General features: G+C 46.4%; 1 protein-coding gene across 4 annotated transcripts in view; it reads right to left on the bottom strand.

Annotated features, from left to right (window-relative positions):
• The window catches only part of GABRR2 (gamma-aminobutyric acid type A receptor subunit rho2), a 63534-nt gene that overhangs the window by 30442 nt on the left and 10676 nt on the right, over positions 1–22416 (bottom strand). For all 4 annotated transcript variants that reach the window (XM_035296332.3, XM_035296331.3, XM_002746816.6 and 1 more), the window contains exon 2: positions 16076–16182. In XM_035296332.3, the coding sequence (XP_035152223.1) occupies positions 16076–16182 (107 nt within the window). The remainder of the gene's footprint in view (positions 1–16075; positions 16183–22416) is intronic.

Genomic DNA, 22416 nt, shown 5'->3' on the forward strand with positions numbered 1-22416 from the left:
TCTGGCCTCCAGCAGGAAATTATCTCACACCAGAGCCTCTGGGTCCAGACCGAAGCCTATGTTGTTGGTCTGCTGTTCATCTCAGCACCTGCATCTGCTTACTGTACACTGAGTGCTCATGGACTGCAGAAGGCTGCGGTGCCCCTCTCTGACTGGGGAGGCCAGTCACTCAGCTTCACTCATCGGTCCAGCCACCTCCCTCCATCACCACTGCATCCCTACTCCTTCCTCATACTCAGTGTAGCATCAAACGCTTGCATATGTGCACACACACTCTCACACACACATGCAACCTCCCCATGCTAGGCCCAGGCAGTGGGCCACTGGCCCCCTCCTCCACCATCCCACAGAGATCTTGGGCTCCCTCACACACTGATCTGGCTCTCCAAGGGGAAGCGAGTACACATGCATTTGACCTCTGGGTCTACCCATCTCTCTTCTCCCCCTACAGCTCCCCAGGGGATGGGCTTGTCACCTCCTCCTCCTGTTTGTCAGGAATTCCTCTTCAGCCTCCAGGCATTCCATCTCACATTTCTGCCTTGAGGGCAGAAGTAGTGTTTTACCTTCACAGTGAAAACACCCAATGGACCAAGTTGATATGGCTCTTGCTATGAGAGTCCAGTGTGATTTGGAGTAGAGGTTTCTGATGATGAAGACACATTGCTTCAATATATCCACCGTGATTCTTGTCATAGTGAAATGACATGAAAGTGTGACTGTGTTTGGGGAGTTGGGAGCAAAATATATAAGAGTAGCATAGGGCGTGTGAAAGTTTGTTGTTTGGGAGAAAGTGTGGCAAGGTAAACTGGGATGGGATCCTGGAAAGGCCCTGTATCCAACAATAGCCCAAATCCTCTATCAGGCCCACAGAAGCAGCCCCAAATGGGGCTTCCCGCAGGGTCAACCTGCCCAGCTCAGCAGGCTTCAGACTCAAGTGGAGAGTGGCTGTTGTTGTATGCTAGTCAGTCTCCCCCTTCCAGATCCTCACTTCCCCAGCTCCTGCCAGAGTCCTCCCAGAGCCATTCCCATGATGCTGCGCAGCTGTGTGTTCTTGACTTGGGGCAGACATGGGGTCCTGGTGACTGTGGTGCCGACCCCATCCTGTGTGCTGCGTACATGGTCTCACACTCACTAGCCAAGCACGGACTCCTCAAAGCCCAGAGACTTGCATGATCCAACTTGTCATGATTCAGCTTTCTAAGGCTCACTTATCTGATAGGTATAAAGTTCTTTCTCAGTTTTTTCATTTTTATTTCTCTAATAACCAATGAGTCTGATCATTTTTATGTTTCTGGTTCAGGATTTCATCTTCTGTAAATTGCCCATTTCTATTCTTTGCACATTTTTCTACTGGATTTTAACTTTTTTTGCTTGTTGTAAGGAGATCTTAGTTTGCCAAAAATTCTTGTCATCAACAGGTGTTCTTTATCAAGAGCTTTTTCCATATCTGTTTAGAGATTCCTATGATTTTCAAAATTAGAGATGTACAAAATCATAAAAATGACATATATACATATGACTTGTGATAGCAACATAGTGGAAACAATTTAAATGTCCTTCAATAAGACACTTGGCAAATAAAGTGTGATAGATCCAGACAATGAAATAATACGCAATCATTAAAAATATGAAGACACCATTTATGAACTGATAAAGATTCCCAAGATATAGTGCAAAGTAAAAACAACATACAAAAGAATATGTATAGTACAATAACAACAAGAGTATGTATAGCTATACAAGAGTCGGTATAACATGATAGTCTAGAAAGTGGGGTAGGGAGGATGTAAATGCATATTTCAATGCATAAAATAACTTTGGAAGGACATGAAAAAGATTTATATAGGCATCTAGAAAAACAGAAGGGATGATTCCCCTGGCTCCACATGAGCCAAGTACATCCAGAAGGGACAGCGTTTAGAGCCGTGAGCTCTCTGTGAATAGTACAGACCAGGGAGAACTGTGCAGGGCAGGCATGTTCATGATCACACTCCATTAGAATCTATTGAAGGGCGTGGGTTATTGAGCTCGTAAAAATCAATTCGGAAAACAGTCTTCAACTATTTGAAGGATTGTCATGTGGAAGACAGACTTTTTCTGAACAGCACCATAATTACGTCTCTCAAGATCATCTGTGTATGAGCCTCAGAGAGATAGACTGGCCATCACAATGATGCAAACTCTCTGATGGTCCTCCCACTCCAAAGATGGATGGGGTTGTTTTAAGAGAGAGGGTCACATGCTGTATGATTTCATTACATGAAGTTCAAGAGTAAGCAAAACTAATCCATGGAGACAGAGGTCACAAAAATGGTTACCCTTGGGAAGCCCCAGTTGGGAGGGGGTGTGAGGGAGCCTCTGGGAGCTGGAAAGTTCTCTATCTCAATCCACATAGTGTTTTTGAGGGTAAATGTTTACATATACAAAAATTCAAGCTATACACTTAAGACTTGTGCACTTTACATGTATAGGTTGGTAGCAGGCAGAATAATGCCCCAGAGATTTGTACATTCACACCTGCAGAATCTGGGAATTTGTGTGGTTGCAAAGAGGAACTAAGGTAGCAGATAATTAAGGTCGATAGTCAGCTGAACTTAAGAGTAACCTGAAGTACCCAGGTGGGCCCAATGTAATCACAAGCATCCTTAAATGTGGAGGAGAGAGGCAGAAGAGGTCAGCTGATGCAGTGTTTGAACAACTCAACCCACTGTTGCTGGCTTTGACCACAGAGAAAGGGAGCCAGGAGCCACACAATGTGGACAGCCTCTAGAACCCCAGAAGGGCAAGAGAATGGATGATGCCCGGAACCCCAAGAAAGGAACACAGCCCTGCTGATGCCTTGCTTCAAACCCAGCGAGACCCATTTCAGACTTCTGAACCACAGAACTGTAAGACAACAAATCTGTGTTGTTTGTGTTGTCTCCAAGTTTGTGATAATTTCTTATGAAACTTATAGGAAAGTAATACAACGTTTTACCGTTCAAAAATTTTTTAAGAGACAGAGCGTCTGAGGTGTTCTAGAGAGTCTGCTGGAACAGGGCCGGAACAGTTTACCCCAGTAGAAACTATAAAGAATGTGTTGACGGAATACTTGAGTTCCCTGTCCACAACCCGCTCCCCAGGCGCACAGCCCCGCATCCCTCTCCTCTGTGAAAACGAGTTTGTCTGTGAGCAGCCTTGCTCTTTTCCACTGACTCTTAAGCTTAATCTTGTGGGGAAATATTTCAGACATTCTTCATCCCTGAGAGAGGGAGAGAGACTCTGAAGGAAGGAGATGCCTTTTGCCCAGTCTCTGCAAGGCTGGAAACCATCTAGTCCCTAGGGGCAGTAGTGGCCAGACTGGCCCAGCTGCCCTGAAATCACTGGCGCGGGGAAATTCTTGTGACTGGGGTTTTATGGCTTGACGTTGTGTTTCCTTCATGTTCCTTTCCACGAGGGCTTCTTGCAAAGTGAGTTAATTTGAAATGTTGGCAATGACTCTTTTTCTCTTGGTGGGGGTAATCAAACATTTTGGTTTAAAAATAGGCCTGACCTTTCTCATGGTGAGGGCTGACTCCAAAACAGATCTGAGCACCACGTGTGACTGGGGGTGGGGATGGGCAAGGCTGGGCTCCATCCGTGGCTCCCCCTTCCAGAGCAGCACCCCAATCACCCAGGCAATTAGAGATGCAAGTTCTTCGGCCACCCTCCAGGCCTGATGAATCAGACACTGGGGGTGTGCTCAGGGGTCTAGGTTTAAGGTAGCCGGTGGGTGATGCTGATCCACACTCAAGTTGAGGATCTCTGGATTACTGACCCTGAAGGAGGCATCCAGGAGGGAGACTACAGCCTGCCATGTCCTGGTGGCTGCTTCCCTTTAGCGGTCAGACTTCTACCGTCCGAAACAGCCATGGGCATTTCCCACCGGCACGCCCCTTCCCCACTGCACTTGCTGAGTGTCAGAGACTTTTTCTAGGCCTCAGCCTCTTGACCTTTCTCAGTGGGCACCCTCCTTGAAAGTCCCTCCCTCTGAGGTCTCTGACACAGCTCTCTCCCGAGTCCTCCTCTCCCTCCTGAGGGCTTTGGGACCCTTCTCTTCTCTGCTGATACTCAGCTCCCTGTCCACCCCCCAGCAACCAACTCTCACCCTAAAACTGATGCTGGTCTCCCTCCTGGGCCTATCTTTGACCCAATTCCTATTGCCTATTTGTTTTTCAATGCCTACAAGAGCTCTCCAGGGAATAGCTGACCAATTTCTTAAATTTCACCTATCTAAATATTGCATGATCACACTTATACGTGGAATCTGCAGTAGTCAAATTCACAGAAGCAGAGGTAGAACAGTGGTTGCCAGGGGCTGGAGGAGGAAGAAAATGAGGAGCGGTTGGTTAAAGTGTACAAGTTTCAGTTCTGCAAGGTGAGCGAGTTCTGGTGATTGACTGTACAGCAATGTGACTATAATTGACAACACTGGATTGCATAGCTGGGATTTGCTAAGAGGGTAGACCTTAAGCATTCTCTTCAGGAAAGAAAATGGTAACTATGTGACGTGATACATTTTTAGCTTGATTGTGGTGATGATTTTATAATATGTTTATCAAGGCATCAAGTTGTATACTATATAGTAAATAGTATACTATACATATATAGTGTTTACTTGTCAATTATACCTCAAAGCAGAAAACAAAATAAAAAATAAACCATGCCAAACTTGTCTAGCAGGACGCAGCCCTGCCCCACTGCTCAGCAGCCCTGTCCTTCAGGAGCATGGTGACCTCAAGGGTCACCTTCACTCGGATGGGGTCATTAAGTACCAGGCAAAGGAAGAGAGACTGCCACGAGGGCGAATGGCTTCAGAGAAGGGGCTATGTGAGACACAGGGCAGGGAGGGAAGTTTCATTTTAGGGGAAGGAGCAAGTAGGAGCATATCATGGTGTCAGGTTAGAGCTTGTGTTCCAGAGGGAAGCTGGGATGGGTCAGAGGTGTCCCCACCTTCAAGGGTAGAAGCCCCTGGGAAGAAGCCCAAGGGAGCCCCAAAAGGCCAGCTTCTCTCCAGTTCCTGTACCCCATCCCACTTCCCCTAAAATGTAGCAGTGAAGCACTAACCTCACCCAGTGAGGGGAAGGTGGGGAGGCAGAGCCAGGGAGTCCAAGAAGCAGCTCAAAAGAGGAAGCTGCTGCCCCGAAGTGAATCAGTGCCCTTGCCCTGAGTCAGCTCCGTGGGCCTCGGTGGGGCCAGAGGAGCAGCAATCAGGGCCCTGCTGACCAGGCTCCTGTGACTTGGAAGTCCAGGGGTCAAAGCTCCTCTAGGAAGGAGGCCACACACAGAATAAAGCACAAGGAGAGCCAAGGGGGCACGAGGGTCTCTACTCACAGTCTGGCACCCCAAATACAGCACACATGGGCACTAATATAGCCAGTGAGGTGAAAGTCATGTGACAGAATGAGCCTAGAAAGTTCTTTCAGAAGGCATCACATTGGAGACAGTCCAGCTGGGGAAGCAACCAGGGGGAAACCTAAGAAGCAGTACAAGTCTTTGTCCTGAGAGAGGTGCTCAGGGAGCCATGAGCTGTGTCAAGAAGGCACAGGCCGCTGGCTCTTCAGGGGCAGGGTCTGTGTCTTTGTCATGTTTGCATCTGGAGCCTCTGCCATGCTGTGGGCACCCCCTCCCCGCCACTGTCTCACACACACCAACTGTGCTGGCCAGCCCATGCCAAATGCTTCCAGCAGGACATCTGAGTCCATCCTCACTACAGCCGGCTAAGGTGGTGCTAATATCACCCCCATTCCACAGGTAAGGACTTGAGGATTAGAAGACGACTGAGTCTCCATCTAGAGGGAGGCACAGCCATGAGCTGGTCCTCAGTGGTCCACCTCCAGGGCCCTGTACTTAGTCACTGCCCTGGGTTGTGCAGAACATTCTTTTTTTGTTTTTGTTTTTGTTTTTTTTGAGACAGAATCTTGCTGTGTCACCCAGGCTGGAGTGCAGTGGCACAATCTCGGGTCACTGCAACCTTCACCTCCTGGGTTCAAGCAATTCTTCTGCCTCAGCCTCCTAAGTAGTTGGGGTATGCACCACCACCCCCAGCAAATTTTTGTATTTTTAGTAGAGACAGGGTTTCACCATGTTGGTCAGGCTGGTCTCAAACTCCTGACCTAGTGATCTGCCCGCCTCAGCTTCCCAAAGTGGAACATTCTTAATAAATAAAAATACCCTTTACTGAGCACTTCCTATATGCCATGCGCTATGCTAGAGAGTCACACATATTACTCAATTCTTAGAACTCCCCTCTGAATGAGGTACTATTATCGCCACTTTAAATATGAGGCAGTTAAGGAACAGAGGGGCTCAAGAACATGCCTGAGGCCACACAGTGAGAGACGGAGCTGAGGTTCGGATCTGCCAGGGCAGTATTGCCTCAGTGTGGTGGTTTTCAAACATCTCTGCAAGTTCTTTAACACTCTTCCTCTCAAGAGATGAGGTTCAGTTCTCCTCCCCTTGAGCCTAGGTGGGACTTTGTAATCAATTCAATGAACAGAATTCAGCAGGAATGATGATGGCTGCAAACTTCCATCTGCTGGCTTTTCTTCAGCTGCCTTGGAGATGGCAGAGAAACCAGAGAGGGCAGGACCAATGGGGAAAAGCACTGGGGGCTGGGGGCAGGCAGAGACAAAACAGGAGGGTGAGAGAGGAACCAGAGAGAGGGGAGCCAGAGCGAGGAAAAGGAGGAAACCAGTGAGAGAAAGTGGGGGGATGATGCCAGGATGGCTGAGGAGCCCCATCTTTGGGGTCTTCCCAGCCCAGGCACCAGACGCGAGCATGAAAACACCTTCGAGAGGACCCCATCAGCTGTTACCATCTGACTACAACTGCATGAGCGCCCCAGTGAGAACTGCACAGCTGAGCCCAGTCAATCCAATTTGTGAGCAAATAAATAAATGCCCGTTATTATTTTAAGTCACTGTCTTAGGGTGGCCTGTTATGCAGGAGTAGATAATCAGAAACCCAGTGTCCATGCTTTATTCTTATTATTTTTTAGAGACCGCATCTTACTCTGTTGCCCAGGCTGGAGTACAGATAGCTCACTGCAGGTCTTGAACTCCTGGGCTCAAGTGATCCTCCCACCTTAACCTCCCAAGTGGCTAGGACTACAGGTGTGCACCACCAAGCTCAGTTAATTTTTAAAAATTATTTTTTGTAAAGACTAGGTCTCACTGTGTTGCCCAGGCTAGTTTCAAACTCCGGCTTCAAGCAATCCTCCCGTGCAGTCTCCCAAAGTGTTGGGATTATAGACATGGGACACCGTGCCCAGCTAATGTTCTTAATCACTATATTGTGAACAAATTAATTGACCAATGAGTGAATGAAGGAATGAGCCAATGATGTCAAAGGAAGAAAAGGTCGTATACTGAGTTCAAACAGCCAAGAGATGCTTCACGTAAGAGGAAAGATTAAGCTGGGCTCTAGGTATGGAGAATCCATCAGAAGGAGCAAGACTAGCAGTGGGGTGCTGTGAACAAATGCTCCTAGGCAGAAAGAAGCACAGATGTGCAGGGCCAGAGAGCATGCTAGGAGAAAAGAATCCTTGTCTGGGAGGAGAGGGGAAGTGAGCAGAGGAGGCAGGGGGCCAGGTTGCGGAGAGGTATTGGGATTCAGCTGCATTGCATCTTGTAGAATAGGGGAAGCTCTGAAGCTTCAGAGCAAGCAGTGCTGAGGAAGAGCTGTTTGGAAGGTGAATCTACCTAGGAGATACGGGAGAGCCGGAGGTGATGCTGGAGGATTAGAACCATGGTGTTGGTGCATGGCAATAAACTTTATCACTCCCTAAAGAGAGAATTTAATTTGAATTTGAATTAATTAATTAATTATTTAAATTCTAAGGAATAAGATTTTGTTAGAGAGGGTCCAGCTAGGATTCTTTCACCCTCCAAGGTCATGTGGAGAACATTGGGTTTAAGGGATGGGGGCCCTTAAACCAGAGCAGGGGAATAAGGGACAGATCTGAATTACAGTCTGAGGGATGGATTGATATAAGTTGATTGATCTGGAAGGGGAAGGGTGAGGAGGAGGGCAAAATCAACAAGGGCTTTGTCTTAGTTCATTTCGTGTTGCTATAACAGAATACCTGAGGCTGGGTAATTTATAAAGAAAAGAAGTGCATTTAGCTATGATTCTGGTGGCCAGAAAGTCCAAGAGCATGGCACCCACATCTGCTTGGCTTCTGGTGAGGGCCTCGTGCTGCATCACAACATAGCAGAGAAGCAGAAGGGGAAGTGGGTGTGTGCAGGGACCAAGGCACAGCATTGCTTTATAACAACCTGCTCTTATGGGAACTCTTTCATTCCTGAGAGAACTCGGCCAGTCTCTTGAGAGCAAGAACTCACTCACTACCAAGAGAACAAACAGTACCAAGTGGAGCTCCATGACCCAAACACCTCCCAGTAGGCCCATCAGCATTTTTGAGACCCTGTCTCTAAAAACAAACTGTAAAATGACATATATCCCCATTCTGCTGTTTTGACAAATACACTTTCCTGTCAGCCCAGAATGCCCAGTCCAGCTTCAGAATTCTCAGACTCCTCAAGTGGAGTTCCAGGCTGATGTGTGACAGCACAGGAACACTGGGACCATTGCATGACCTGCCTTTCTTCCTTCCCTGCCACAGCAAGTCCCTGCACAGAGAAGAGCCCCTGTGCATGCATGTGGTCATCCTGCCCATGCATCTGAGTCATTCACACCCCCTTAAAACAGCCACCCCCAGCCACCTCTCAGGACCAGGGGCTGGTACAGGCAATGCAGCAGTGCCCTCAGGGATTTGCCCGGAAAAGAAGCATGCACAGGCCCTGGAGGAAGGCTCGGGGCTGTGTAGACAGTGATTCTAGGGTCCAGTGCCCTAGTGTGGCTGGAAAGGTCAGGAGCAGCAGGTGGGCAATCTCCCCTGGGCCCCACAGACTCTACACCCTGAGCCGGGTGTGTGGCCTGATCAGGGCCCCTCATGCCTGGGTCTGAGGCCGCCACTGACAACAAGTCCTTGCCCTCCACCTCCTGCTTGGTTCTGCCATTGAAGATGCCAGTTGGTATGGGAAGGCAGGGGGTAGCGGAAGGCAGGAGGTAGCGGAAGGCAGGGGGTAGCGGAAGGCAGGGGGTAGCGGAAGGCGGGGGTACGGGAAGGCAGGGGGTAGCAGAAGGCAGGGTGTACGGGAAGGCAGGGGGTACAAGAAGGTTGGGGGTAGCGGAAGGCAGGAGGGGCGTGAGGGGAATGGCTTCTCCTGCATCACTCTTCTGAAGGCCACAGCTCCCATCGGGCAGCTTTTTCCAAGTTACATTTGTTTTCCAGGCTCAGGTAACTGCTTCCCTCAGGCCCAGCCTGGCCCAGCTGAGCCTGGCCTGGCAATGGCTCCACATTCTTCACAGCTGCCAGTTTCCCTTGACCCGGCCCATGCCTCTGTAAGCTCACCTTCACTAGGCTCTCTTCAGTGATCCCTTGGAGCATGCCAGCTGCTTCCCGTTACTACATCCTTTCCCTGCTGCTTTTCCTCAGTGGTCTATCTCAGTGAATGGCCTCACCCAGGTCACACACTCAGGAGGTGCCCCAGGTTCCTCTGATTCTGTGGGATACCAAGACCTGGCTCTCTTCTCTCCGTAGCGTCTCTCAGGTCCCTCCACTTCTTTCTGTGGTCTTAGCTCAGCGTCTCATCAGCTGTAGTCTGGAGCATCCCTGAAGGGCCTAGCCCATGCCTTGCATCCATCCTTAGCCCCTCCAGCCTCCTCTATGCAGGCCCTAAAGAGCTTCCTAAAGCCCGAGCTGCATCTTGTTGCTCTTCAGCTTAGGCTGTGCTGCTAAGAGTCAGACTTCAGCAAAACCCTCCCAGAGCGGCACTGCCCATCCCTCCAGCCTTCTCTTGGTGTGCCCCTGGCCTGCACTCCCTCCCGTCTACACATGCACACACTGTATATAACCCAGCCACATGGAGCTGCTCCTGCTCCCTGACACTTCACCGCTTCCTGCCTTCTCCTCGCTGCAGGTGCTCACCCTCCAGGTATCTGTCCAGACTCACTGCAAGTGTCCCCTCCTGGATACAGGATTCTGCGATCCCCTCTCTGGGCAGAACTGATTATTCCCTCCTTTCCCTGCATCGCTTCTGTCATACTTGATTGTACTTAATAGTTTATCTGTTTCCCCCAGTAGACCATTAGCTTCTTGAGAACAGTATTTCATTTCATGCTAAGCAATTTAATGTAAAAAGAGCTCCAACAGTATGCATTTCCCAGGCAAGGGCAGCTCTTCCCCAGGGCAGCCCTTCCCTTGTGCCTGTGATCAGACCCTGCTGCATGCCCCAACAGCTTCCCAGCCTTTCCTTCCTGGTGGCCCTCACAATTTGACATCTCCACGTGAGGATTTCATTAAAGTAGTCTTCCAACTAAAGTATAAACTCCAAGGAGTATGTCTGTCGTGCTCCCCACTGGGTCCCTAGGTCCAAGGACTCTGCCCAGCACATAGCAGCTAAAAAAAATACATATTTGTTTTAGGAACAAAACCATTTTGGTTGGAGAACCTGACCTACTTTTTTGTCTCCATTTTTTCCCGGCCATTCTGACAAACTCCTTGGATATATTTCAAAAGATTCCATGATGATACTACGTCCCTCCTGTCCCTCCCATCTATGCAGTTTGAATTAAAAATCAGCATTGTGCTGATAAAAATGTAAAACGGTACAGCCACTGTGGAAAATGGCATGGTAGTTTCTCAAAAAAATATATGCCCACCTATTGCTATATGATCTAGCAATCCCACTTCTGGGTATGTTTCCAAGAGAATCTAAAGGAAGGCCTTGAACAGATATTTGTGCATCCATTTGCATAGCAGCACTATTCACAGTAGCCAAAAAGTAAAAACAACACAAATGTCAATCAACAGATGAATGGATACACAAAATATGGTATACACATATTTTGTATATTTCCTTTAAAAAAAGGAAATTCTGTCACATGCTACAACATATACCTTGAAGACATTATGCTAAATGAAATAAGCCAGTCATAAAAGCCACTTGAAAGTAGTGTAATTCCTATATGAAGTAGTTAGACTAGTCAGTTATGGAGACAGAAAGTTGAATGGTGGTTGCCAGGGGCTGGAGCGGGGAGAGAGAAATAGGGAAATTCTGTTTAACGAATACAGAGTTTCTGTCTGGAAAGATGAAAAAAGTTCTTTCCAGATGGATGGTGGCAATAGTTGTATAACAATGTGAATATACTTAATGCCACTGAACTGTGCACTCAAAATTGGTCAAAAGGGTCAAGTTTATATTATATATTTCACCACAATTTTAAAGATGAAATTTAAAAGAAAATCAGGGCTGAGCACAGTGGCTTACCCTCATGCCTAGCACTTTGGGAGGCTAAGGTGGGTAGATCACCTGAGCCCAGGAGTTCGGGACCAGCCGGGTAACATGGCAAAAATCTGTCTCTACACAAAACATGGGAAATGAGCCTGGCATGTTGGTGCACGCCTGTAGTCCCAGCTACTCGAGGCGGAAAATCACCTGAGCCCAAACAGTTGAGGCTGCAGTGAGCTCTGATCCTGCCACTGCACTCCAGACTGGGCAACAGAGCAAGACCCTGTCTCAAATAAATAAAATCAACATTGCAACATTTCTCCCAACAGAAGGAAGAGAAACCCTGTGCCTCTGGAGGTTCTAACCGGGGCACACTACCTAATCAAACAGCTGGTTGATTAAACAAGGTATTTTTGTTTCAACTGATCCATGGGATTATTAGGAAGCTGACAGATTTTTAATCTTTTCTCTTTTTAGACTAAAAAGGTCACCCAAGGGGTATCTAGTCCTAAGCAGATTCCTATCAACTACTTTTAATTTTTTAAAAAATACTTTGTTTAAAAAAAAAACTTGGTGTTTTGGTCCCACCCCCAGAGATTGTAATTTAATTGGTCTGGGGTATTGTCTGAGCATGATAATTTGTTGTTGTTTTTGAGCCAGAGTCTGACTCTGTCGCCCACGCTGGAGTGCAGTGGTGCAATCTCAGCTCACTGTAACCTCCGCCTTCTGAGTTCAAGTGATTCTCATGCCTCAGCTACCCAAGCAGCTGGGACTACAGGTGTGCACCACCACACCAGGCTAATTTTTGTAGTTTTAATAGAGATGGGGTTTCACCATGTTGGCCAGGTTGGTCTCAAACTCCTAGCCTCAAGTGATCCACCCACCTCAGCGCCCAGCTGCTTTCAACTACTTTTAAACACCATTCCACAGGAATCCCTCTTAGAGAAATAAGATGGGAATAAAGGCCATAGTCCACACAATATTGAGGCTATTGAGAGACATCTTTGCTCAGATGACCTGCTTCATGTGGTGGGCGCTACTAGAAAGGGGTACTAGGCTGGGCCTGCACTTTGGGTGTGTTGGGCCCAGGCTCTACTTTTAACTAGAAGCCTGTCAGGGGCTGCTTCCAGGGAATGAGGTATCTTCTATCACCTGCACAGAGTCACCTATGTGCTGTCTGCACAGCCTCCTTTCTCGCAGAGACCTGCCTATGAGGCGCTGCGTGAAATGGGGACACCCAGGAGCACCTGCAGGGAAGGCTTCTTGGCTCTAAGCCATCTTCAGATGCTCCTGGAGGGTACGAGTGATAAAGATCATTGACGCCACAAACAGTGGGAATCCCGCTCCTGCAACCATCCCATCTTGCCTGGCTAGCCAGAACTCTGGGTCTTATTTACAGGCTCATGGAGGCAGGGAGCCCTGGTACCTCACTATTGCTCTCCTCCCCTGTTTCATCCAAGTGACATCTGGACATCCAGGAAAGCCCTGCAGGAGATCAGGGGTACCCAGGGGACCAGCTGCCATGGGGAAGAGGCTGGAAGGAAGGAGGAGCAGCCCCCACCTAAGCTGTGGTGGCTGAGATCTTGACATCTCTGGCAGGTGACGCCTCTTTCCTTAGTCGCTTCCAAAGACAGGGCCTTCCCCAGGGTCAGAAGCTTACCCAGGCAGGGGTTGGGAGCAGTCCTGACCTTCCGTGCTCTGGAGGGCCCTGCAGAAGGGCCCAGCAGATGCAGTGGTCACAGCACAAGAAGTCCACTTTGCTCCTGGAACTGACTTGAGGAAGGAGTAGGCTGACTGGGGACTGTGGTGCATCGCAGCATTGTGCTTGGAGTCAGGCTTTCTGGGAACATGGCAGGATTTCACCTGCCATTCCTGAGACCTAGCTCCTGGTGGGAACATTTTCATAAGGCTTTCCGTTTTGCAGCCGATATCACAAAAGAAACCTAAGTTCTGCCTCTGGCTGTTGTGGCCATCACCTAACTCCTGGGACCCCAGGTTCTTCTTCTACTTACTGAAGGTACTGACCAGGTGGTGGCCCAGGTTTCTGATAGCAACACCAGCCTTGGGTAAAAAAGTACAACACATCATTCGGAACAGCACCCACACCCAGTGCACACCTGCAAAAGACTGCACTGAGCAGGGCCACATTATGACTTTTGAGGACCCTGGGCACTCTTCCTCTATAAAAATTTTAAAAAGTGTATTTGAGGATTGTGTTGGTTTAATGATGAATGTATTAATAGTATATATTAAAACAACTTCTGCTTACAAATTTGTTTTTCTTAAGATGAAGCAAAACATTTTGTTGTGGGCCCTAGGCAGTGTGCCTGTGCCACTAAATGGATATGTCAGCTCTGCGTCAAGACATGCAGTTAGGAGACAAGAAGGGGAGGGGGTCAAACCTCAGCTGACTTGGGCCATTTAACTTCACCTCTCTGTGCCTCAGTTTCCTCATCTGGGGACAATAATAGTATCTACCTCATAGAATTGATGAGAGGATTAAAATAAAGTCATATATATATAAGTACCTTGATTAGAATGGTGCCTGGCCCAGAAAAAATTACTATGAAAGCGATAGTTGTGGCCGGGCACAGTGGCACACGCTATAATCCCAGCACTTTGTGAGGCCAGGGCAGGCAGATTACTTGAGGTCAGGAGTTCAAGACCAGCCTGGCCAACATAGCGAAACCCTGTCTCTACTAAAAATTAGCCAAGCGTGGTGGCACATACCTCTTATCCCAGCCACTCAGGAGACTGAGGCAGGAGAATCACTTGAACCCAAGAGGCAGAGATTGCAGTGAGCCAAGACTGCACCACTGCACTCCAGCCCAGGTGACAAAGTGAAACTTCATCTCAAAAAAAAAAAAAAAAGTGCTAGTTGTCGTGCATGCTATTGTTGGTTATTGTGATTCCCAGCCACTGTGCTCCTCTGGCTCTTAACTGTTGCTGTGCAAGAAGAGTGGAGCTTCCGCTTTTGGGGATGACTTGCTTAGACTTCCCGGGGCAGATGCAGCTATTTTAAAGCTGCTTATTCAGCATAACTGTATTTTCCTAAAATTCCTTGGCAGAATTGCTCATGACGAACGCCTGAGGAAACTAAAGCTACCGGAAATATGGTGGCCTCTTCTTGACCTTCCGTGGGCATCAGTCGGGTTGCGAGTGGGAGGGAGATGAGTCACAGGCCTGTAATCTGCCCCTGCTTTTCTCCTGCTTAGTGGGTGTCAGAGCTCAGGGAATTTAGTGGGAGGCTTTGAGGCCTTTTAAAATGCAAAGGCCTCTGGGATAAATTAATTTCTTAATCCCGTAACAGTCACAAAAGAGGAAGGTCTGACAGCTGGGTTTTTCAGAGAGGACAGGAACGAATGTGTGTCAGGGGCTTTACATACATTGTCTTGTTTAATCTGGACAACAACCCCCTAGGTGGGGATTACTCTCCCCATTTTATAAACAAACAAATGGAGGTTCAAAGGATTGGTGACCTCCAGGCAGGTCACCTCTACTCCTTTCTGCTACCCCAGAATGATGGGACCTACGAGGATCAAGGGCAGAGATGAAGGAGGAAGTGAAGCCAGACTGCCTGGTCTGTCTTGGCTAGACCAAGGTTCATCAGCTGAAATCCTTGGGGCCTCAGTTACCCCAAGAAGAGAGGAAAGAGTTGGGCCAGGGATCTCAAGCATTCTTACCCATCTCCCTGCCTGGTCAGAGCAGATGACTGACTCCTTTCCCAGCTGCTGTGGTCTGAATGTTTATGTCCCTGCCAAATGCATATGTTGCAATCCTAACTTGAAATGGGATGGTACTAGGAAGTGGGGCCTTTGGAAGGTGATGAGATCCTTAGGGTGGAGCCCTCATGAGTGGGATTAGTGCTCTTATAAAAGAGGCCCCAGAGAGCTGCCTTGCCCAACCCACTATGTGAGGGTACAGTGAGAAGGCACTGTCTATGAATAGAAAGTGGGCACTCGCCGCACATGGAACCTGTCAGCACCTTGATCTTACTTCCAGCCTCCAGAACGATTAGAAATCCATTTCCATTGTCTATAAGCTGCCCAGCCTATGGTGTTTTGTATGACAGCCGGAACTGACTAAGACTTTACCCCCCTTCTCCATGGCATTTCTCTAGTTCCTGGGAAGGACAGCCACTGGCCATGCCTCCCCTCCCTGAACCCAGGAGTAGCAGAGCACCTTTGGGCACAGGTGTGCAAGGAGTCTTTGTAATTAGTTAAGTTGTTGTTGCTGCATTGGAAAGCGGGTGACTCCCTCAAAACAGTCAACTCCAGCTAGCCAAGGGAACAAAGTTACAATGCATTGTTCAGACTTCCACCCACACCCAGACACACACACGTGCCAAAATAGTGCAGAGGCAGGACCACATGAGGACTTTGAGGACCCTGGCCACTTCTGACTTCGTGGGCCTCTTCCTCTATAAAAATAACAGAGGAGCTATTTTGTGTCCTGATTCTCCTTGCCTGCTCGTATTTTTGTAGGACAAAAAGTTTGCAGCCACAGGGCCCATCTCCTTTGTGAATGTAAATGGCTTAGTCACTGGCAGGCCCTCTTCAGTCCACAGCCCTCTTTCCCACTTCCTTCCTGCTCTTTTCTCCTCCGGAAAATTAGGGACTCAGAAGTGGAGTTGGGTTTATCTGACTGAGTGGGAAAATCGCACCACCTGAGGAAGGGCTTGCTGGAGGAAGCCAGAGAGAGCAGCACCTCGCATCCGTGGGGCCAACATCCCACCTGGCACCAGGGAAGGACAACTGTACCTCCAAAGGCTGGCCTCATGCTGAAGTCATGTTCATCCACTCTGAGAAGCTGCTGAGGCTTTCCCTTATGGATCTTGGTCACGTCGAGATTCTTCTTATATAAGTGGCTGCGAAGACAAGCAAGAAACCATTTTCCATGGGGTCATCAATGCATTGAGATGATTTGGGAGATTATTCCCTGCAAGATCTACCTGTTAGGCACCTTTTCTCCATTCTGCCATCTCCTTCTTGGCCCAGGGAAGGGGGAGGGCTGAAGGACCCTCCACACACACCCCAGATCCTCACAGGTAGACTGACCTGAGGACCAGATTCTTCCAGAGACTTCCGAAAGTGTATGTCCTCCTGAGCAGGACAGAATTCTACCTTGGCAAAGGCTATAATTGAATTAAAATGGTTGAGTTGGCTGCTAGCTAGACTAATAAAGAAAAGAGAGAAGATCCAAATAAACACAGTTAGCAGTGGCCCACACCTGTAATCCAGCATTTGGGAAGCTGAGGTGGGTGGATTGCTTGAGATCAAGAGTTTGAGACAAGCATGGCCAACATGGTAAAACCCTGTCTCTACTAAAAATAGAAAAATTAGCTGGGCATGATGGCACGCACCTGTAGTCCCAGCTACTTGGGAGGCTAGGGCACAAGAATCACCTGAACCAAGAAGAGATTGCAGTGAGTAGAGATTGCACCACCTGGGAGATGGAGACTCTGTCACACACACACACAAAAATGACCAAGGGGATGTTACTACTGACCCCACAGAAATACAAATAATCAGAAACTACTATGAACAACTCTATGTATGCAAACTAGAAAACCTAGAAGAGGTTGGGTGTGGTGGCTCACACCTGTAATCCCAGCACTTTGGGAGGCTGTGACAGGCGGATCACAAGGTCAAGAGATCAAGACCATCCCAACCAACGTGGTGAAACCCCATCTTTACTAAAAATACAAAAATTAACTGGGCATGGTGGCACATGCCTGTAGTCCCAGCTACTCGGGAAGCTGAGGCAGGAGAATTGCTTGAACCCAGGAGGCAGAGGTTGCAGTGAGCCGAGATCGTGCAACTGCACTCCAGCCTGGTGACAGAGCAAGACTCTGTCTTAAAAAAAAAAAAAAGAAAAGAAAAAGAAAACCTAGGACAGATGCATAAATTCCTGGACACATACATAGCCCCGACCAAATACTGAACCAGGAAGAAATTGATTCCCTGAATAGACCAATAATGATCTCTGAAGTTGAATCAATAATAAATAGCCTACCAACCAAAAAAAAAAAGCCCAGGGCCTGATGGATTCACAGCCAAGTTCTACCAGATGTGCAAAGAAGAGCTGGTACTATTCCTACTGAAGCTATTCCAAAAATTTAGGAGGCAGAACTCCTCCCCCAGTTCATTCTATGAGGCCAGCATCATCCTGATACCAAAACCTGGCAGAGACACAACAATAAAAGAAAACTTCAGGCCAATATCCTTGATGAACATTGAGGCAAATAGTCCTCAACAAAGTATTTGCAAACTGAATCCAGCAGCCCATCAAAAAGTGAATCCACCACAATCAAGTAGGCTTCAACCCCAGGATGCAAGATTGGTTTAACATATGCAAATTAATAAATGTGATTAATCACATAACAAAACTAAAGACAAAAGCCACATTATTATCTCAATGGATACACAAAAGGCTTTTGATAAAATTCAACACTCCTTTGTATTAAAAACTCTCAATAAACTAGGTATTGAAGGAACATACCTCAAAATAGTAAAAGACATCCATGACAAACCCATAGTCAACATCATACTAAATGGGCAAATGCTGGAAACATTCCCCTTGTAAAAACAGCACAAGACAAGGATGCCCTCTCTCACCACTCCTATTCAACATAGTATTGTAAGTCCTGGCCAGGGAAATCAGGAAAGAGAACAAAATGAAGGGCATCCAAATAGGAAGAGAGGAAGTCAAACTATCCTTGTTTGCAGATGATGTGATTCTGTATCTAGAAAACCCCATAGTCTTGGCCCAAAAGCTCCTTCAGCTGATACACAACTTCAGCAAAGTTTTGGGATACAAAATTAATGTGCAAAAATCACTAGCATTATTATACACCAAGAATGGTCAAGCCTAGAGCCAAATCAGGAATGAAATCTTATTCATGATTGTCACAAAAAGAATAAAATACCTAGAAATACAGCTAACCAGGGAGGTGAAAGATCTCTGCAACGGGAATTACAAAACACCACTCAAAGATATCTGAGATGACATAAAGAAATGAAAAAACATTTCATGCTCGTGGGTAGGAAGAATCAATATTAAAACAGCCATACCCCCCAAAATAATTAATTTATAGATTCAATGCTATTTCTGTCAAACTACCAATGTTCACAGAACTAGAAAAAATTTTTCAATTCATATGGAACCAAACAAATAGCCCAAATAGCCAAAGCAATCTTAAGCAAAAAAAAAAAAACCCCAAAACAAAGAAAAACAAAAAAACAAAGGTGAAGGCATTACATTACCTGACTTCAAACTATATTACAAGGCTACGGTAACCAAAATAGCATGGTGCTGGTACAAAAACAGGCACATAGACCAATGAAACAGAATAGAGAGCCCAGAAATAAGGCTGCACACCCACAACCATCTGATCTTATACAAAGCTGACAAAAACAAGCAATAAGGCAAGGACTCCTTGTTCAATACATTGTGCTGTGTGAGCTGGCTAGCCATATGCAGAAGATTGAAACTAGACCTGTTTTTTACACCATGTACAAAAATCAACACAAGATGGATTAAATACTGAAGTATACAACTCAAAACTATAAAAACCCTGGAAGACAACCTAGATAATACCATTCTGGACATAGAAACTGGGAAAGATTTCATGATGAAAACGCCAAAAGCAATTGCAGCAAAAACAAAAATTGACAAATGGGATCTTTTAAACTTAAGCACTTCTTCACAGCAAAAGAAAGTATCAACATAGTAAATAGACACCCTATAGAATGGGAGAAAATATTTGCAAGCTATGCATCTGATAAAGATCTAACATCCAGCATCTATAAGAAATTTAAACAAATTTACAGAAAAAAACAAACCCCATTAAAAAGTGGGCAATAAATTGGCACAGTGGCTCCTGCTTGTAATCTCAGTACTTTGAGAGGCCAAGGCAGGCGGATCACTTGAGGTCAGTAGTTCGAGACCAGCCTGGCCAACATGGTGAAACCCATCTCTACGAAACAAAATTTAGCTGGGTGGTGTATGCCTGTAATTCCAGCTATTTGGAAAGCTGAGGCATGAGAACCACTTGAACCCAGGGAGCAGAGGTTGCAGTGAGCCAAAATTGTGCCACTACATTCCAGCCTAGGCAACAGGGCAAGACTCCATCTCAAAAAAAAAAGCAGAGGAAAAAAAAAAAAAGGTGGGCAAGGGACATGAACAGATGCTTTTCAAAAGAAGATATACATTCGGTCAACAAGGATATGAAAAAAAGCTCAATAACACTGATCATTGGAGAAATGCAAATCAAAACCACAATGAGATACCATCTCACCTCAGTCAGAATAGCTATTATTAAAAAGTTAAAAAATAACAGATTCTGGTGAGGTTACAGAGAAAAGAAAACACGTATACACTGTTGGTGGGAATATAAATTAGTTCAACCATTGTGGAGAGCAGTGTTGTAAGTCCTCATAAAGCTAAAAACAGAACTAACATTCTACCTACCAATCCCATTACTGCGTATATAACCAAAGAAATACAAATTATTCTCCCATAAAGACACATGCATGTTCGTTACAACACTATTCACAATAGCAAAGACATGGAATCAACCTAAATGCTTATCAGTGACAGACTGAATAAAGACAGTGTGGTATGAGGTCTGGTGGCTCATGCCTGTAATCCCAGCACTTTGGGAGGCCACGGCGGGGGGATCACATGAGACCGGGAGTTCTCTGGCCAACATGGCAAAACCCCATCTCTACTAAAAATAAGGAAATTAGTTGGGCACGGTGGTGTACTTCTGTAATCCCAGCTAAACAGGAGGCTGAGGCTTGAATCCTAGAGGTGGAAGTTGTAGTGTGCTGAAATTGTGCCATTACACTCCAGCCTGGGTGACAGCATGAGACTCTGTCTCCAAAAACCATAAAAAAAAAAAAGGAAAGAAAATGTAATATACATACACATGAAATACTATGCAGCCATAAAAAAGAATTCAATCAGCTGGGGGTGGTGGCTCACGCCTGTAATCCCAGCCCTTTGAGAGGCCAAGGCAGGCACATCATTTGAGCCCAGGAGTTCAAGACCAGTCTGAGCAACATGGCACCACATCCAGCTACTTGGGAGGCTGAGGTGGATGAATGGCTTGAGCCCAGGAAGACAGGGCTGCAGTGAGCCATGATCACGCCACTGTTCTCTAGCCTAGGTAACAAAGTGAGACCCTGTCTCACAGAAAAAAGCATGAGATCATGTCATTTAGCCTGAACATGAATGGAACTGGATGGAGACCATTATTCTAAGCAAACTAACACAGGAACAGAAAATCAAATACCACATATATTCTCACCTCTGAGTGGGAGCTAAGTGATGAGAACACATAAACACAAAAAGGGGAACAACAGACACTGGGGCCTACTTGCACGTGGAGGGAGGGAGGAGGGAAAGGGTCAGAAAAAGTAACTATTGAGTACTGGGCTTAGTACCTGGGTGTCAAAATAATCTGTACAACAAACCCTTGTGACACGAGTTTACCTCTATAACAAGTCTGCATATATACCCCTGAACCCAAAATAGAAGTTTTAAAAATAAATGAGAATCTCACCCAGAAAAAGTAAATAAATAAATACGTTTGTGATGAGAGAAAAAAAATGTGTTGAGTAGTAGATCATGATTTTTAAAAAATTTCTTGGCCAAGTACAGTGGCTCACATCTGTAATCCTAGCACTTCAGAAGGCCCAGGAAGGAGAATGGCTTGAGCTTAGGAGTTTGAGACCAGACTGGGCAACATAGCAAGACCCCAACTTGTAAAAAAAAAAAAAAAAGTGATTAGCTGAGCATGGTGGCACATGCCTCTGGTCCCAGCACATTGAGAGGCTGAGACAGGAGGGTTACTTGAGCCTGGGAGGTTGAGGTTGCAGTGAGCCATGATTGTGCCATTGCATTCCAGCCTGAGTAAGAGAGTGAGACCCTCTCTTAAAAAAAAAAAAACTTATTGTGGTGTTATAAGAATGGTTTTGTGATAAATACACTTCTAAGACAAATATAGTCAAAAATTTCAAATGCTGGTTTTATCTTTGCCAAATGTGATGCTCCTTACTTCAGTCCAGCTATGCAGAACCCATCCTGGGGCAAACCCTCCATGCTGAGAAAGACAATTCACAGCATTGGAGGGAGTTGCTCTTACCACTCAGCTGGGTGGTGCACCCAGAGCTGGAGCCCAGGACACAGCCCTCGTCAGTCCTTCCTCTAAACCAGGTGGCAGTGAAGGAGTGATTCCTCTCTTCTCTTTCACACTCACTCTATCCAGATCATTTTCTTTGCCACAACTGCACACTAAAGCAGTCAGATCCACAATGTTCTAAAGCAATTGTCTGCTGACAGTTATTACTAAACAAACATAGGAAGAAAGAAAAGGAAAGAGAAAAGAAGGAAAAAGGAGGAAGGGAAGGAAACGTCACACAGCCAGGCGAATCCGCAGTACCTTACCTGTTCCTTTTACAAGGCTTTTGGTTTGTGCCTGGCACTTGGGTTACTTTGTGCACATGTCTCACTTAGCCTTCTAAGAGCGATAGGCCAGGGTTTATCTCTGTGCTCATTGCACTTAGTGCAATGCCTGGCATTAGCAGGCATCCAATAAAAGGTAGCAGTGTGACCACACAAACAACTAAGAGAAGTTTAAACCAATTCCGTTCTAGTCCATTTGCTCAACATCATCTGTAACCCAGATGCTTCTTAGCCTTAACTGCACTTTAGGATCATCGTGAGGGGCTTTTAAAAATCCTGATGCCCAAGCTGCACCCCAGACCAATCAAATTCACCTCTCTGGAGTGAATTCCCCAGCTATTCCCAGCGATCAAGGCTGAGAATCACAGTCACTCTAAACTTAGCGTTTTTTGATCTTGCAATACCTTAATAATAACTCTATCTGGGTTTGTGTTTTGTTGGCTAAACCTATGATTCTCAAACTTAGCTACATATTGTAATCAACTGGGGAGATTTAAAAATCACTGGTGCTAAATCACACTCTTAGAGATTTGAATTTGACTGGAAATTTATTTATTTATTTATTTATTAAAGAAAGAAAGAGAAAGAGAAAGGGGGAGAGAGAACAGGAGTCTTGCTCTATTGCCCAGGC

The sequence above is a fragment of the Callithrix jacchus genome, chromosome 4 (assembly GCF_049354715.1).
Source record: "Callithrix jacchus isolate 240 chromosome 4, calJac240_pri, whole genome shotgun sequence".
Taxonomy (NCBI): domain Eukaryota; kingdom Metazoa; phylum Chordata; class Mammalia; order Primates; family Cebidae; genus Callithrix; species Callithrix jacchus.